The sequence below is a fragment of the Ischnura elegans genome, chromosome X (genome assembly GCF_921293095.1).
Source record: "Ischnura elegans chromosome X, ioIscEleg1.1, whole genome shotgun sequence".
Classification (NCBI taxonomy): domain Eukaryota; kingdom Metazoa; phylum Arthropoda; class Insecta; order Odonata; family Coenagrionidae; genus Ischnura; species Ischnura elegans.
This window is the reverse complement of record NC_060259.1, coordinates 78,294,306-78,311,981: the sequence shown is the minus strand read 5'-3', so window position 1 is coordinate 78,311,981 and position 17,676 is coordinate 78,294,306. Positions and strand designations below refer to the sequence as shown.

Genomic DNA, 17,676 nt, shown 5'->3' with positions numbered 1-17,676 from the left:
ATTCACAGTCGGAATCTTCTTTGATCTTACCAAGGCCTTCGATTTGATCGACCATAACATTCTGCAAAATAAGATAAATGCTCTAGGTATCACTGGGCCAGTCCAGGATTGGGTCATGTCATACCTAAGTGACAGGCAACAAACTGTCTGCTGTCGATGTAGTAGCACTAACTCACTTATCAAATCGAGTTCCATGAAATCCACTAGGGGAGTGCCTCCAGGATCCCTCCTTGGTCCAATTCTTTTCCTGCTCTTCATCAACGATCTCCCTACTCACTTGTCTCATTCTAAAACCACTCTCTAAGCTGATGACCCCTCCACCATCATTACTGCAAATAGTGCTCATAATATTGTTGACTGGACTAACCTCACAATCATGGAAATGCAACAGTGGTGTAATATGAACAATCTGATAGTTAAAAACCAGAAAACTGTCTTCCTCTAATTCCCACATAAAAACTCTTACAAAAATGATCTCATCCCTCACGTAGACAAAATCTCTCACTCCTCTGATGTGTATACTACAGAGTTCCTTGGACTTCTAATCTCAACCAACCTTGATTGAGCACCTCACATACAGGTTGTACTAAAAAAATCTCCATGGGTATATTCATGATCAGAAGGTTGTTTCCGATTGTATCATTGGATACTTAAAAAATGGTATACTAGGCTAAAATCCAATCTCACATTTCTTATGGCATTCTGTTTTGGGGAAACTCACCTGTGGCTAAAAGAGCTTTTTCAGCCCAAAAACAAGCCATTAAAGCTATGTACCATGTCCCTATTCGCTCTACAGGCAAAATCTTCTTTGCTAAATCTAAAATCCTCACCCTCCCTTCTTTGTATATCCTTACATGTGCCTGCTTTGTTAACCTGGATCCGCCCAATGTAACATAAATGTCACACCCTGTATCGCTCCACTGTAATGGCTCTTGCATCGTTTGGGCACGGTATATTGTTGTGTTTTATGCCTTATAAGAAAGAGGAAGCTAAGTGCTTCAATTCAAGGTAAGAATTGTCACGTGAAAGTGAAGACCTATCCTTTGAGTACCCCTGGTACTTATGCGCCTTCCCTAGATACTAAAAATGGACGTTCGCTTTGTGTAAATATTTAATTTTTTCATTAACTATATGCGCTACAGCGACAATTTTTGGTATGTATCAACATAATGATACAAAATTATTAATAATACATTAATATGTTTGGTATTGCTTTCCATTTCTGTAATATACTCTGATAAATGTTACTGTGACATAAATGTCACATTGGGCGGATCCCTATGCAAATCTTCAAAGTTTCGAATTTTATGCTCTAGTTAGAATTTATTCCATTTTCAACGTTTTTTCCTTAGTATTCCCGCCAAAAGACTTATTATTTATCAATTAGTCGATAAATTTGCATTTATTAACTTTTATTCCGGTTATTACTTTTGAATTAAATTTTTTTATATTAGGGATATCGATAGCTCAGAGATATTACACTGTGTGAAGCCAAATAGCTTCCGGAAAACGAAGACTTTGACGAAGTACAATATACCTTGAGCTACCAGAAGCAGCAATTGTCACTGATGAGGACATTGCAGATGACCAGGCTGGTGGACTTGTGGAAAATTTAACGGGAAGACAACTTCGGGCAAGAGTGGAGCTTGTTTTGCAGCTTGATAATGATAATACTAATGAATTTCAAGAGAAGTCCTGAAGTATTTCGGTACCAGTTAGATGTAAGGAAAAGGATTCGAAGTCAACGAAGCTTACATCACTTCTCCAATAGAAAAAAGTAAAAAGAGAAGCTGCCAATTTGCGACAAGAAGGTCATTATGTAAGAAATAGGTTATTCCCCGAAACAGATCTTCCTGAATAGAGGGAAAAATTAGGTGTAGAAATTTTTTAAATAATTTTTTCGGATGACATTCTTTTTTCTCATGGCAGAATTAGATAATTATACTACTTCTATTGTTTTTTCATCTTCTAGTATCAGTAAAGAGTAGATGAAAATTTTCATTGGGATTTTACTGTTATGAGGTTGTAACTGGTTTCCATCCAAGCGATGCTCCTGGGAAGATTCTGGGGGTGCTCACAACTCAATGGTTACCGTAGCCTAGCGAAGGAATAGGTTCTTTGTGATGAGTAGATACCTTTACTGTGCAGACAATACGATGCCCGACATAATAGACAAATTGTGGTAGCTTCGCCGTAGATCACTAAATTGAAAGAACGTTTCAGAGGGATTTTTCCCACTGAAAAAACTCTCTTTTGGCAGGAGTATGATTGTGGAGTATTTTGGTATCCATCCTTGCATGTAATTCATTCGGCGGAGGACAATCAGTTTTGGTGGTAATGGTGGAATATTTTCCTTGACTTTTGGATGTAGCTGTTCACAATCTGAAGCTGTTCACAATCTGTTCACGAGCGAAATCTGGTCATTGCATGTCACAATTAGATATCAGGCGTGTAATAATGCAAACATTACTGACCATACATCGATGCAAAGGCAAGTATAGCTGCCGTACTACTTCATTTTCAACAGAGGCAGACAGTGAAATATGTTACGATGCTAATGATCAATTAGTCTCAAAAGATTGCGTCGCCGTGCTAGAGAACATTGCGCTTCCGTCAAATGCACTGCATGCGATGCATGAAATATGGACAAATGTTGCTTTACTACTTACCACTCAAAATGGTACGTATACACCGGCATTGAACTCTAAAGCAACCTTTAGTTTATATGAAACAAATTGATTCATATTTTAATTCAATTTTATAAGGTATTACACCCTTATATGTTGTGAGAATATTTTTCAAACATGTATATTTATTCTATGTATTTTCCAAAATTGGGAAATGCATTTTCAACTATTTTACTTATTAGCCATGTAAAAATATTATTTAAATGTACCTTCAACAAATCCATTGATTGTGTCAATTCAAGGTTCTGTAATTTCATAACACTACTGCCGAAAACTTAAATTTATACATAAATTTAAAATAATTTTTCTTGATGTGTATTTGACAAGTTTATAATATAAACATTATAAATTTAAATATACCCCAAACTTGTGAAATAGCATTGAAAAAATCCAAAACACTTCTACATCTTAAAAAATCACAATTTACATCGAAAAATTTATGAATCGCGGGCAATGGAACTCTGAAAATTATTGCTAAATTTTTAAACAATTTACTTTAAATTTAAACAAAAGCTTGAAAATAGTGTACGTAATTAATAATATGTTTTTCTAGTGTTTTTTATCATTTAAATGAACAGTGCAGCTCAAATGCGAAAAATATTTGCTTTTTCTGGGGAAATATTACCTTGCACCAAAAGACAACAGATCCGCCCAATGTGACATTTATGTCACAGCCTGTATCTCAGAAACTACACAACCGATCAACGAAATATTTTCAGAATGTAGTAAAAATGAGACTCTTACAATTCCCCTAGAATATGAATTATTAATCTCAAAAAAAATATTTTGGGCGGATCCAGGTTAAAGCAAACCCTTCTCATTTTCTTCCAAATTCTACCTACCATGATCACCTCACCCGCTCAAGAAATAACATCCACTCAAACCGGTATTCCAGCTCTCTCTGTCTTATTCCCCTCGGACCACCCCCTTCAAATGCCAGGAATATTTGCAAAACATTAGAAGGAAAATGGATCTTACTGCAATGTACCTGATTCTCCTCATACCCTCTCTAAGGCTGTGGTTGCCCCAGAAAGTTGTCCATTAATTACAAAAGGTTATTTTGGAGTTTATATGGACTCCCCTCAATCTTAGATATATATATCATTACAATCGACAATGAAATGAAAATTGTGATAATTCACTTTCTCCCAAAATAAAAATATTTTTAGTAACTGCACTGGAAATGTTATTATTGCATCGACTACGTATAAAATAGCGACCCTAAATTCTCGGTCCAAAAAGTGGAATCGACCAGCAAATTACAATTTCACAGATATATAAAACCTTATGACATACATACACTTTTATGAAGTTGGAATAATTGAGTGCATGGATACTATCAAAATGTTAACAGGCTATTTACCTAGCAGGAAGCCTTGGAGAGAGCTCGCTGACGGTGACTGTGACAAGAGGGTGTCCACAGGGTGGGGTGTTGTCCCCATTACTATGGAATATGGTAGTTGACAGTTTACTGTCAAGCCTCAACAACACCGGTGTATTCACACAAGGATATGCAGATGATGTTGTGATCCTGGTTTCAGGTAGATTCCTAGACATAGTATGCGAGCGTTTGCAGAAAGCCCTGGATAGAACAGCCCAGTGGTGTTCCGAAACAGGACTCTCTGTTAATCCAGAGAAGACCAATCTTGTTCTCTTCACTTAGAAGAGGAAAAGAGAGGGATTTATTTCCCCTTACCTCCTGGGAAAGAGGTTAAGCCGTCCTCATCGTTCAAATATCTTGGAGTCATTTTAGATTCCAAGCTCAACTGGAGAGAGCACATGGATAGCAAGCTCAAGAAAGCATGTGCCTCACTATGGACATGTAGAAGAGCCCTTGGCAAATCATGTGGCCTTCAACCCAGAGCCATTAGCTGGTTATATAATGCAGTGGTGAAACCTAGTTTCATCCACTGCTCAGTTGTATGGTGGAAGAAGACCAAACAAACTACTGTTAGGAATAAGCTTAACCACCTACAAAGAATGGCCTGCATGGGCATCATAGGAGCAATGAGGACGACTACAACCTTGGCGATGGAAACTCTGCTGAACCTAGCTCCACTCTATGTGGAAGTGGAGGTTCATGCAAGAGCCACGTTATACAGATTGAGAAATCTAGGTATGTGGTATGACAGAGGAAATTTCTCTGGACACAGACAACTGTGGACGGGACTGAGGGAGTCCTGCACCATTTTTGAGATGGGGTCGGATTCCATGATTGCTACGTTCAATTCCTCACCGCCTCTTTTTAAAACCCACTTTTCAAACAGGGAATGTTGGGCGAAAGAAGAGGGGAAAGCCCTTCACAGTGGAGCCCAAGCGTGGTTCATGGATGGCTCCATGAAAGAGGGGAAAACAGGGGCTGGTGTTTACAGCCAATCCCCCCCTTGGAGCATATATGTCCCCCTAGGAAGATATGCCACAGTGTTTCAGGCAGAAATTTTTGCTATCCTAACCTGTGTGCACGTTATTGAGGAGACAGGTCTCTACAAGAGACTGATCCATATCTATTTACGCACCAATAGTCAGGCTGCTCTAAAAGCCCTGAACTCACCTTGGTGCAGGTCCAAGCTATTGGCTGAATACTACAAGGCACTCAATATTTTGGGCAGCCGTTGTAAAATAGAACTTTTCTGGGTACCGGGACATTCAAGTATTACCGAAAACAAGAAGGCAGATGAACTGGCTAAGGCCGGCGCTGAACAGAACCCAATTGGCCCAGAACCAATGGTGCCAGTTGCCCCCTCAATGGGGATGGCTGCATTCAGAGTGTGGGGATCAACCAACACTGAAAGATCTGGTGAGAAACCCCGGGGTTATGTCAGGCAAAAACTCTTATAGGAGAGCTCTCTCCTAGACTCGAGAGAAGACTTCTTCCTATGAACAGAAGTCAAATGCGAACGGTAGTAGGCCTGCTTACGGTACACTATCATGTAATGAGACATATGCACCTGCTGGGGGTAACAGGCTCAGATAGATGTAGATGGCGTGAGACGGGATAAGAAACAACCACTCATCTAATATGCGAGTGCCCCGCAATCATGAGGACTCGATATAAACATCTGGGCTCACCTTTTATAGAGCTCAAGGAGGTAAGAGATCTTCCCATTTGGGACCTTATGTCCTTTGCTAAGGACATAGGCCTCTATGGGTGATCTATTATCGGTGGTTAGCACAATGGACCTACAGGTGCCCTGGGAGCTGATCCCCCACTGCATCATCGAATCTAATCTAATCTCCATAGCAGGAATACATTTTATCTCCCCAAATCAACAGACACGGTATAAATGCATAGCACATGCTTTGGAGGAGGGGATGGTATGGCCTGCAGTGGTGACTCCCACAAAATAAAAATTTAAAATAATATCCGGGAATATTTTAGAAAAATCACTTGCCTGAAAATACATTTTATATAATATTGGCACAAAAAAATTAACTTTAACAGATGACGATGCTATTAAACGCCAAAGCTAGTCAATAGTTTTAAATATTTTTATTTATTTTATCTCTGAGGCTTTGGGGGGGATCCATCCCCTTATCCCCCATAGTTATACCAAAAACTCTCACAAAAAAACAAACCAACTATAGTAAGGCAAAATGGAACATGGATTTGAGTGTAAAACTGAACTCTTCATCCCTATATATAGTTACCGAATTAAAATACATGGAACGGTATAAATCTCATAATTAATAATCAGCGAGGGAGGAACTTGGCAAAATATTGTGTTAGTTTCCTGAAATATTTGATGCCAAAGTGCCTTCCTCGGGGATATAAATTGAGCAGGAATTCTATCTAAGTGACAATAGGGTGGTTTCCTATTATTTTTTTATTGCCTAAATCGAAAGATTATTACTCCTGGAGTACGCATTTCACGCTTTTAGATTTTTAAATGACGATATCTATTTTTCGCGATTGAATGAAAAGTGAAATATTTCAAGTGCACGAAAACGTGACGGCTAAGTATGAATGCTGGGAAAACCCCATGTGATGTCATTCTGCTTCCCGCTGCCATTGTGTGAGGTGACCTTGGGGCGACGATATGTGCACCGCTGTGATGCAGGCTACTAGCAGGTAGCAGAGTACCCTGCTAGCAGGTAGCGCTTGGCTTAAATAAGGATTATTATTACCTTATCAAACGAAAAAAACTTTCTGACCATAGGCAGTTTTCATAGGTGATTATTAAGACATGTTTCCCTGAGCTCTGTGCCTCATGCATGCATTGGTAATCTCAGACGATGTAAAACTCCTATCTACTCGTATGGAAACTAGGTCCCTGTGACGTCACGTGGAGTGGCATCACATGGGCGCCAATCTGGCCTTTTTCAAATGCGGTTAAAATTGACCATTTCCATTTGTCTAAACTGTGATTTCTAAAACCAAATAATCTGTATATTATGAATACACTAATGGTGGGTAACAAATCGCTGACTTTCATTCTCTTTGATGAAGGAAACTACCCTATTAAGTAGAAATTTCACTTCTAGATACGCCCCCATATTCATCATCATCAACTGGTTTTCTACCCACTGGTCCCAAGCACCAAAGGTGTCACCACCTCCTCCTGTCCAAGGCATTCTCTTTGGTTTCTATATACCTCTTAGTAAGTGCGTTTAAATCATACAGCGATTTAAAAGATGCCATTTTAGCATTAAATTGAACTCCGTACTACTACAAATACTTATTGATTCCTGCATAGACCGGTATAAATCCTGCAATGGAAAGTTATGGTGAGAAGAGCTCATCAAGGGAATTGGTCCTTAATATTAAAAGGAATGCGTCCATGAATACTCTCGATATTCGCAACACCTTTTCATTGGCTGCTTCCTCTTCCAGGGGTGAAGCCTCCCATCCACGTCCCCTCGGGATGAGATAGTTGAAGATTCTGAGTGGCTGTGGTCTTGCTGCTATCTCCGCCTCGGTCCACTGCGGGAAGTAGCAAATTGCCCCAGCCAAATCATTGCTGAAATTTAATATTTTCTCATACGCTGAGCACCAAATCCTTATACATATTGATGTTTTTACTCGGCCTCGGTGGTGGAGGGTTAGAGTCCTCGCCTGCCAAGCTAAAGGTCGTGGGTTCGAGTCCCGCCTGGGTAGATTACCCCTACCCAGGGCATGGATGTCAATAATTGTCTATCGTTGTTATGTTCTATCCCACCGATGTAAAGGTCAGTCAGTGCTGTTTTCGGGGCTAAGAAAATAAAAAAAATAAAATAAAACATTAAAAATAAAAAATACTATGAGCTGCCTCTGTGACACTGCTGCGTTAGAGAAATTGCAGATAGAATAGCTGGATTACATATTGATGGAATATAGGTTCTCGCATCATGGTTAGGCGGCAAAGTTGAGATTGGAACAATGGATTGTTTTCATTGCGAAAAGGGAGCGGAAATGGTTAGGTTTCTTTGTTCATTGTCTCTTGTCATTTTGGAATTGATACCCATAGATATAATGACATTTCATAAATCTATGAGCATTTATACGCCACTCACCGGTTGGGTGAATCGGATGTACTTCTGATCAATCTCAAGAGGGTTGGCACTCAAGGCAGAAGAACATCGGCCCTCACTGGAAGAGGAGTTCATGGTTAAGAGATGATGTGGAAAGCATGAGAAAGAGTCAAAAATACCCAGGGTTAGGCAGTGTTGTATAAGGTACTGAGATAAAGTAAGTGGGCAGTTACTTAGTAAATTAATTTTAAGTACAGATTAGAGATTTAAAAAAGTATAATCAGTAAAATTTCAGTTTCATTTATTCTTGTAAGATTGTCCACTTTGGACACTACGAGGCAACTATCGATATGAGAGTGGAAATGGAAAATAATTTAATCACAGAAACTGCTTAAGTTCCAATTTCACTTGGGAAACATACAATTATAACTGCCGTAACAAAGTGATGTAGTAATTTGTACCAACTTAAGTTGTCTAAAACATAACGGTTACAGAAGCTAAACAAGCAAATTCTGGTACTCAGGGATTCAAAGTTACCTGTAGGCCTAGGTAAGTCAGTGAAATGAGTATAATAATTTTTGATAACGAGGAAGTAAAGATTGCAACGAAAGTAATGATTCCTCTTTCACAGTAAGAAGTAAATTACAAATAAAAAGTTACATTTCTTAGAAAGTAATTGTTACAAGTAGTCTGCATGCTTTTACTCGATTTCTTACGAACAATTTTTACTGATAATTTATTGTATTTTTGTAAGAAAACTGCGTGGAAAGAATTATGTATGTGATGGAACTTCAAAGTTCAGTTTGATTATTAAAATTCAATAATAAAACTTCCCAAATGCAGTCTAGGGACGGGCAAAAGTTCTATTACCCCAATTGTTATAGTATCCCAGTGAGAAATGGGTGGTGGAATCCACGTGGAGAATTAACGTGGATACCACGTGTTTTTGGTCGTGGAATCAACGTGGAACCCACGTGGAAATTTGGTGGAAAAATTAAAACAGCAGTTGGTGCTGTCCTAAAACCATTAAAACCTCAACCACTCTATATCTAAACCTTCTATATATGTGTCTACGATTTTTCATGTGCTCTCATGGCTGCCTTTCCACGAATTATATAAAAATAGAATGTGCGATACATTTTCACATAACTAGCGTGGTTTCAGGATGATAAATGACGCAATGTCACCAGAGAGTTAAGTTCCACAAATTAGAAATTCTGTTTAACATTTTATGATAATCACCACAAATCCACTTGAAATCAACGTGAATTCCACGTGGGTCCAACCACTCAATATCCACCACCACCAAATATCCACCACTCAACGTGGATTCCACGTGGGTTCAACGTGGATTCCACCACCCATTTCTCACTGGGATAAAGACCATTACATCAGTTATGTCCTGACGACATAAGTATTCTCGCAGGAAATAGGGTTTTTCTCTTCTCAGAAAATTATATACTGCCAAAAGACCTTATTCCAGCTTATTTTCAAATTCAATATCCAGGGTATATAACTCTTAAATATATTCTTCATCACCGTCATTCAATAAGACACAGTTAGATGAGCATATTATAAGTTTCTAAGACACAATATTTTCTTCGTTTCCCGTCCAACCTCGTTAACGATTGAGATGAAGAATGAATTGGTTTGGTGGCTTTTTATCCTGCGTTTTCGGTTTCGAATCATGGCGATGGATGTTTTCATGGACTGCCTGATTCCTGCTTCAAGGCAGTTCAAGAGCAGCACTCCGTCCATCATATGGGACGTTAAGCAGTGGTCCCCTTGGCGCCTTGCGTTAAGGGCAGGCTAAAGCAAACTTCAGGTTTCACTCTAGCCTTTTCTTAATGGCGTAATTGACCTCAGCCATCCGTCGCCTCATCCAAATACAATAATACCATACTGGATGGAGCTAATGGAAGATGATGTCATTAATGTGTGCCATTCATATTGCAATTCCATGTGAGCTCATCCAGGTGTGACTCCCACCGACACTTTCCAATTTACTTTACGAATTTTTCTGCCTTTTATGATAAACCTGCAATTTTTCATAAGAATTGAATGAAAAATGAGACTAAAACAATTTAATTACCTCTGCAGGTGCGAGAGCTCTCGGAGTTCTGCTCGGTGAAAAACTGCAGTTTTACCCTAACTTCAAATGGCCAAAATAACTAGAGAAATTTTACATCTTTTCATTCCTACATGGGCATATGAAAATGCCAAATTTTATCCATATCCGTGACGGTGGCTTTCATGGACTGGCATGGAATGACTCAATGGCGACTATAGACCTATCGGCTGAAAATAACAATTCTTGAAAATACCATTTCTTGAAAACTTTAGGAGAAGAGGAAGGGGGCCGCATATGAAAACCTAAAGAAACGCTATCAAAATATTCGGCACTGGGATTATTCGAAATATATCTTGCCCAGCAATGCTTTACTCTATCTTTCATGATTAGCAGTGATATTCTGATGAAACTTATCCTAATGAAATATTCCATTCCCTTGCTAAAGAAAAGATGTATTCAAATATTTATTGCATATCTAATTCAGGTGAACGCACTATGATTTCTAGGAAATCTAAAGGTAAATCATTCTTACAAATAATTCAGGACATGTTGATAAATGAATGCAGTCATGTACTTATTACATGATATATGTATTCTTACAGAATAAAGGAAATACAAAACATATGTTGAAATGTGTTACAGACATTAGCCTTTTTATGCATGATCAAATACTACACAAAAATTAAAACTTCAATTATATCGTCATATTTTCCTTGTTCCGCTACTTCCCGGGAGGAATTTACCTTCACCTGTGAAAAAAAAGAGAAAATTTCATTACTACTACAAGAATACATACTTGGAAAGATATAACTTGGACTTTTTTTCTTACTCTTTTCAGCATAGCTATTTTTGTTCAGTCAATGTGTTAAAAATATTTTTAACACATTGACTGAACCCACGTGGAGAATTAACGTGGATACCACGTGTTTTTGGTTGTGGAATCAACGTGGAACCCACGTGGAAATTTGGTGGAAAAATTAAAACAGCAGTAGGTGCTGTCCTGAAACCATTAAAACCTCAACCACTCTATATCTAAACCTTCTATATATGTGTCTACGATTTTTCATGTGCTCTCATGGCTGCCTTTCCACGAATTATATAAAAATAGAATGTGCGATACATTTTCACATAACTAGCGTGGTTTCAGGATGATAAATGACGCAATGTCACCAGAGGGTTAAGTTCCAAACATGGTGATCTATCATAAAAGCAAAAGAGTGCATCGACCAAGGAAAAGCCAAATCCTATGAAAACTGGCGGAGGCAGGCCATCTAAATTCCTTGTGATTGATGCATAGATACAAAATATTGTTCTGGATTTTATGGCTACAACCCCTATACTTTTCAATTCCAACATGCCTCGAGATGAAATTGCAGGAATATATTTTGTGTTGTATAAATAGTTAGAAAATATATCCATGGAAATTTACTCCTGAATGAATGTGCATGATTGCTTGCGGTGCATGTTTAAATTTAGATATGAATAGAAGTAAAATGAAAATACAGTAGCTGAGAGAATATAAACAAATAAGATTTTAAAATAATGAAGATTTAACAAACCGATCTATAGATCTAAACTATAGATCTTTCGAAAATCTTTCATGTTATATTAGTGGCTTTTTATCACCGTCATGTGAACATATATTTTAATTACACAGTACTTCTGTCAGCCGTGCATTGTTTGGTACAATGGTTAAACCTTAATTCATTTAAGGAGATGGCTTTGATTCAGTGTATATGAGAGAGAAAAAAAAAGAATGAGCTGTGAGCTTTAAGACGAATGCAAAACTTTTAGGCTAGTGAAGTCAGTTTCGAGGTTGGTGTCCATCAGCTCTTATTCATTAACCAAAACACAATAAATAGAATAATGCACAATATATCACTAAAGTACATGCATTATCTGTTAATAAATCCAAAATTAGGAATGGTTTTGTAGGTGATCACTTAAATAGGTACTTACTTACAAATTTTAATTGTAAACTAAAATAAATTACCGGGATAATTCTTTTTTCACAAATTAAAGGAAAATTTGAACAATTAATGCTTGTCACAAAGCAAAACCATCTCCTGGATGCTAGTCAGGTGATTCAACCTTAAGAGGATGCAGTACACCCCTATATTGCATGCTTCTAAACGTTCTGTTCTTATACAGTTGATTTTCCTTGTACATGCATGCGATTTTCGATATATTCAAGGAAAAGTATGTAGCTAGGTCGGCATCTAATTTTTACTTTTTTCAAAATAGTATATCTATGCAAGGCGCTATTGGAAATAATGGGGCCGGTGTGCATGAGGAACAAAAGGAACGAATTGAAGTGTCTGCCATCGCTTGTTCACGCTACCTATTGACGTTGATTGGAAAAATCTTTCTCCACGGAGGATTTATTATATCCATCACAAAGTAATTTTAGTGCAACAGTTCTTTAAATCATTCAGATGCTGACTGCGAAACAGCGCCAAAAAAGGGGCGAAGTGATAACATTGCACTTCCCCCCTTCGCACGATAAGCTCGCAAAGCATTGGAATTAAAGTATTTGTATTCAACCATTTGGGCTGTACGTTGACAAAGAATTTCCTTTCCTTGGAGCTACTCCCGATGGAGTTATTGGTGATCGTGGAATAGTTGAAATAAAGTGCCCGTAATCGGCAGCAGAGATGACTGTAGAAGAGGCAGTCAACAATGGAAAAGTAAACTTCTGGATGAAGAATGACAAAATGAAGATTAACCAGAAGCATAGTTACTTCTTTCAAATTCAGGGCCAGCTTCAGATCACTCAGCGAGATTTTTGTATCTTTGCCGTATGGACCAAATGTGATTTAAAAGTGGAGAGAATCAAAAGGGATGACGATTTTTGGAGAAAATTTATGGTGGAAAAATTGAAAAAATTCTAAATTGAGTGTATGCTTTCCAAAAGTGTTGATCTGAGATTCTCCTAATCAATGCTGATTCAGAATCCTCCTGGAAATTTGGCCGCTCAAGAGAGGAGAAATTCAGTGGGCAGACGAAAGAGGGGGGAGAAGGACGGGGAAGGACAGTTGCCTAATAAAAAAAGCTAAAAATTAATAATTTAAAAACTGATATTACATACTCTTTTCTTTAACTCTGGTGCAGTATCCCAACAATTACCAGGAAACTACTAACCTATCCCCATCGGATAACCTCCATTCGGAAAAGCAACCAGAAACAGTAAATTACCTCGAACGAAAAGACCTGCGAGAGACAGGATTTCATCAGGACTTTTCAAAGTCCGTAAGGACAGCATTTTCATTGCCATTTGTGTGGCATATCCGATATAAACAGAAATTGAAGTTGTATCTTATAGTCAACCCAACATTAATTTGTAATTCTCATTGGTATTATTGATTTTGCTGCAATATTTACCTTGTCGCCAAAGTTTTTCAAGACACCACAGCTGATTATGCTCACCTATAAGGTGAACTGAACCTAGTGATATCATTAATTTCAATTCACTGGCATTCGTCAACTCCACTACGAAAGCTTTTCTGATTCATAATGTCTGAATAAGTAAGTGTTATTAAAATACAAATTCAACAGGGAAATAGAATATAATTTTTATGCTACAAAAATGATAACATTTTTCGTTCCTGAGCCTATTTTCTGTGATTTTATTCAGGTATCTAGGTGTCAGATTCAAAGCATGTGTGCGATCTGGCCCGAAGGACCAAAAAATGTGCCCGTGGGGCTGAGGGCCCCCGGTTACGATAAGGCAAGACCATTCAGCGAATGTGGATTTATTTCCCCCGCGACTTCCAAGGAAGCACATTGCAAAATTCTGCGTCCATACGCTCTCAGTTTTCCATGAATACAGATAAAAAAAACTCAAAGTGACACCCATGCCGAAAGCAAAAGGGCTCTGATGAGAAAGGGTAACTGACCCTTGAGTATCGGTACTGTCAGGGAGCCCACATATACAGAAACACGTTCCCACAGGGAGCTATATAAGGGTGCTACAAAATAGTACCCTTATATAGCTTATAGTGAATTCCCTTTGGCAGAGGCCAGGGGAGAAAGTGAGTGAGGAGGAGGAGCAAGAGCTTGCAGAAGCCACGCCCGCCTCATTCCCTCAACACACTGAAGATAATAAACCCTAGTCAAAAATGCCGAGGAGAGGGTGGATTGTCTCAGACGACTCTACCGGCCAACAAGAGAACTATCTCCAAACTCAGACGGCCTCGAAGGAGGAGAAAAATTTATGTCCCACGTCCTCTTAACCACTTTATCTTCTCTATGATCATCTCCCATAAGAGCACTATGAAGTACTCGGCTCAAATTGTGCAGCACATCACAGGCTACATAGACACTCGTTGACCAGAGAAGTTTTGAGGAAAGGCTCTTTGAAAGGCATGGAAACCTCTTCTTAAATACTGATTTACAAACATAAATAAATTACTGTAATAATTTAAGCTTTTGAAGGATAACTCTTTTCTCACAAATTAAAGGAAAATTTGATCAATTAATGCTTCTTCCAAATGTCAAGCACTCTTTCCACAAAGAAAAAATAAGGTTTCAGTTAGCAAAATTACCAAAATGACTCCAAATGAAATTTTATTGAATTTAACTTAAATATGATATATTTAGAAGCATTATTAAGTTATATTGCTTTAATATACTCGAGTACCTACTACCTGCAGGCAATCCAATTAAAAAACCACACACTATCTGAGGTGATTCCAATGAAACATCTGCATTAGGTTACATTCGACTATGTTACGTGGTCTCAGAACAAAAAAACACGACTCTGTTTCTCTGGGAGGTTTTCAATAGCATTCTGCACCTTGGGCCAGCTTCTCAAACAGCCCCTGCTGTCAATATACCAGCGTTTCCACTCTAACTAAATTATAAAATTCACGGTTTTTTCCAGGTTTTCACGGTCTAAATATCGTCAAATTCTCGGTCTGTTGATGAGGCATTTTAGGCAGAAATATTGATGACGTAACAATCACCGCCCGCACGTTAACTAAAAATTTATCAACCGCAACAGGCGCCATGAATTCAAACATAGCAATAAAAGTTCTACTTCTCATGACGTCACCTATCGATATCAAAATTTAGGTGAAGCTTAAGGTTGTGAGTGGTAAAATGGAGGGAGCAGTGAGGTAGGGAAGTAAAGAAGTTTCTGATTTTTCGCCAGAGTTAATGAACACTGTATGCCGGTCTTCCAATCACGGGCTCAAGATCAATGTGTCGTCCACAAGGACCAATAATTGGACTTTGAATATACATGTGGAGATAAATTTGTGGACAGTATCTGTACGTGGCTCGGCCTTGAAACATGATTGAAATATTTTTTTCTTTTGATCTGTCAATTTTAGTTCTTTTTCCATAAGTTTGAGAGATTTTTAAAGTTTTATGATGAAATTCACGGCTATTTCCAGGTTTTTTTCATGGTAGACGAAAATCACGGCTTACGGTTTTAAGGTTTTCACGGTTGAGTGGGTACCCTGATATACATAGTATTCAGATGTAAAGAATTCAACTTCTGAATTCTTTTATTTAATTGTGTTCCACGTAAGGCAGCAAAAAAATGCAATGAAAAGCTGAATGATTAGGTACCTACGCTCATCAGAATGAATGAAAAATAAAATATTCAATGGGTGAGGAAAGAACACTATACTCAGTCAACACAACAATTAAGCCACAATGTGGCCATACTGTGGGGGTACTGTGGCAAGGCATTATGGCCATAATGGGTTGCCATAATGGTTTTGACCCCCGGCCACACTGTGGCCAAAGTGTGGCTAGCCATAATGTGGCTTTAGTGTGGATAGCCACACTATGGCCACATTTTGGCTAGCCACAATGCTCCACCACTAATATATTAATATTTATACATGTAATAATTCCTTTTTACAAGTATAATTATACCTCCTATCGTCCAAGCTATGCCCATCAATGCAAAAATAATGATTTTTTTGGAAAATTGAATGCGAACCAAAAATTTTAATTAAACATTAAAAAATTAAATTTACCATCAATTTAAATAATAAATAGGGTAAAATGCCCTCTGTTTGGCACTCCATACCTCCATGTAGCACTTTGCGATATAGAGTATCAGAAAGGTAAATGCAAAGAAAAGTACCTACTTAGTAAATGATGTTTGTAAGTACTTTATTATTGCAGTAAATGGACCATAAATAACATAATAGAACCGTTAATGATCTTCTAGGTTAGTTTCTAAAAAAACAACATTGCAGATAGGGTAGTATTTCAATATTGCCTTGGATTTGAGACGGGAACATGTTAAACGTCCACCTCCAGATATTTTATCTAGGCCTATAGGCCAAGTTAAAATATGCAATTTGTTGTGTGCTGATATTTGCATTATGCAATATAATTTAGCATTTTGATCCGACATGTATGTGGCTTGAAAAATACTACTCCACAGCTCGTCGTGAGCGGAATAAATACAAAAATTTGATAGGCGAAGACAGTCCATCCATTTTATTTCTAAAACTACATATTAAACCACTGAATATTATGGATGTACTGTCTTCGCCTAACAAATTTTTGTATTTATTCTGCTCGCGACGAGTTGTGGACTGGTATTTTTCAAGCCACATACATGTCGGATCAAAATGCTTAATTATATTGCATAATGCAAATATCAGCACACAACAAATTCCATGGAAAGTAAGAGAGGGTATGTAATGGCATTATGTGGGATGCAAATTGCCAATATATTTAACTTAGCATAAGTTTTACTTATAAAAGAAACCTCTCAGGCCAGATAGATCCGATGAGACTACTTCAGGGTTAAAGTGAGTAGATTGATGCTGAAGTCAATGGGGGTCGTGGGCGACCACTGGTCAGGAATTAATTGGCTTGTCAGTACAAGGGAGACAGGTGATGATTTATGCAGTGCAAGTAACATTCATGAATGGAAATGGATGCTACGCAATTCTTTGACATTTAGTTACAATTGCCATTTTTAATTAACCACATATTCATGGGTGTACCAAGTGGGGAGCAGGGCAGTCAACTGTCCCCCCTAGAATTGAAAATAAATTTATTCAGATTATTAAAACCACTTGTCTGTTTCCACACACTTTTATTTACACCGACCATAGTTTCGGCAACTTGTGCCATTATCAAGGCAACTTGTGTCATTATCCTGGACACCTTGATAATGGCACAAGTTGCCGAAACCATGGTCGGTGAAAATAAAAGTGTGTGGAAACAGACAAGTTGTTTTAACAAGCTGAATATCAAAGATTTCCACCGTACCACGCTGGACACTGTATCTTTTAAAATAAATTTAGTTCAAAACAAAAGTAATGAAGAAAATTTGCCTTTCAAAGAAAAATAATATAAGTAGAAGACATGGACTCAAAATAAAAATCACGATTTTTTTAAGCAAATAATTATAAAAAATAATAAACTGCTGTCATAATTTCCTTAAAATTTTAGTTTCATTAACCTTTTCTTTGCAAAATAGTTACTACTTGAACT

At 37.9% G+C, this 17,676-nt stretch overlaps 1 protein-coding gene across 1 annotated transcript; it reads left to right on the top strand.

Annotated features, from left to right (window-relative positions):
* Nucleotides 1–4,466: 4,466 nt before the first annotated feature.
* Nucleotides 4,467–5,525, top strand: LOC124171188. The gene has a single exon (XM_046550327.1). It carries the CDS (start codon nt 4,467–4,469, stop codon nt 5,523–5,525), a length of 1,059 nt encoding a protein of 352 aa, XP_046406283.1.
* Nucleotides 5,526–17,676: the final 12,151 nt, after the last annotated feature.

Coding starts and splice junctions, on each gene's coding strand:
- LOC124171188 (XM_046550327.1), top strand. CDS start 4,467: ATGGATAGCAAGCTCAAGAAAGCATGTGCCTCACTATGGACATGTAGA.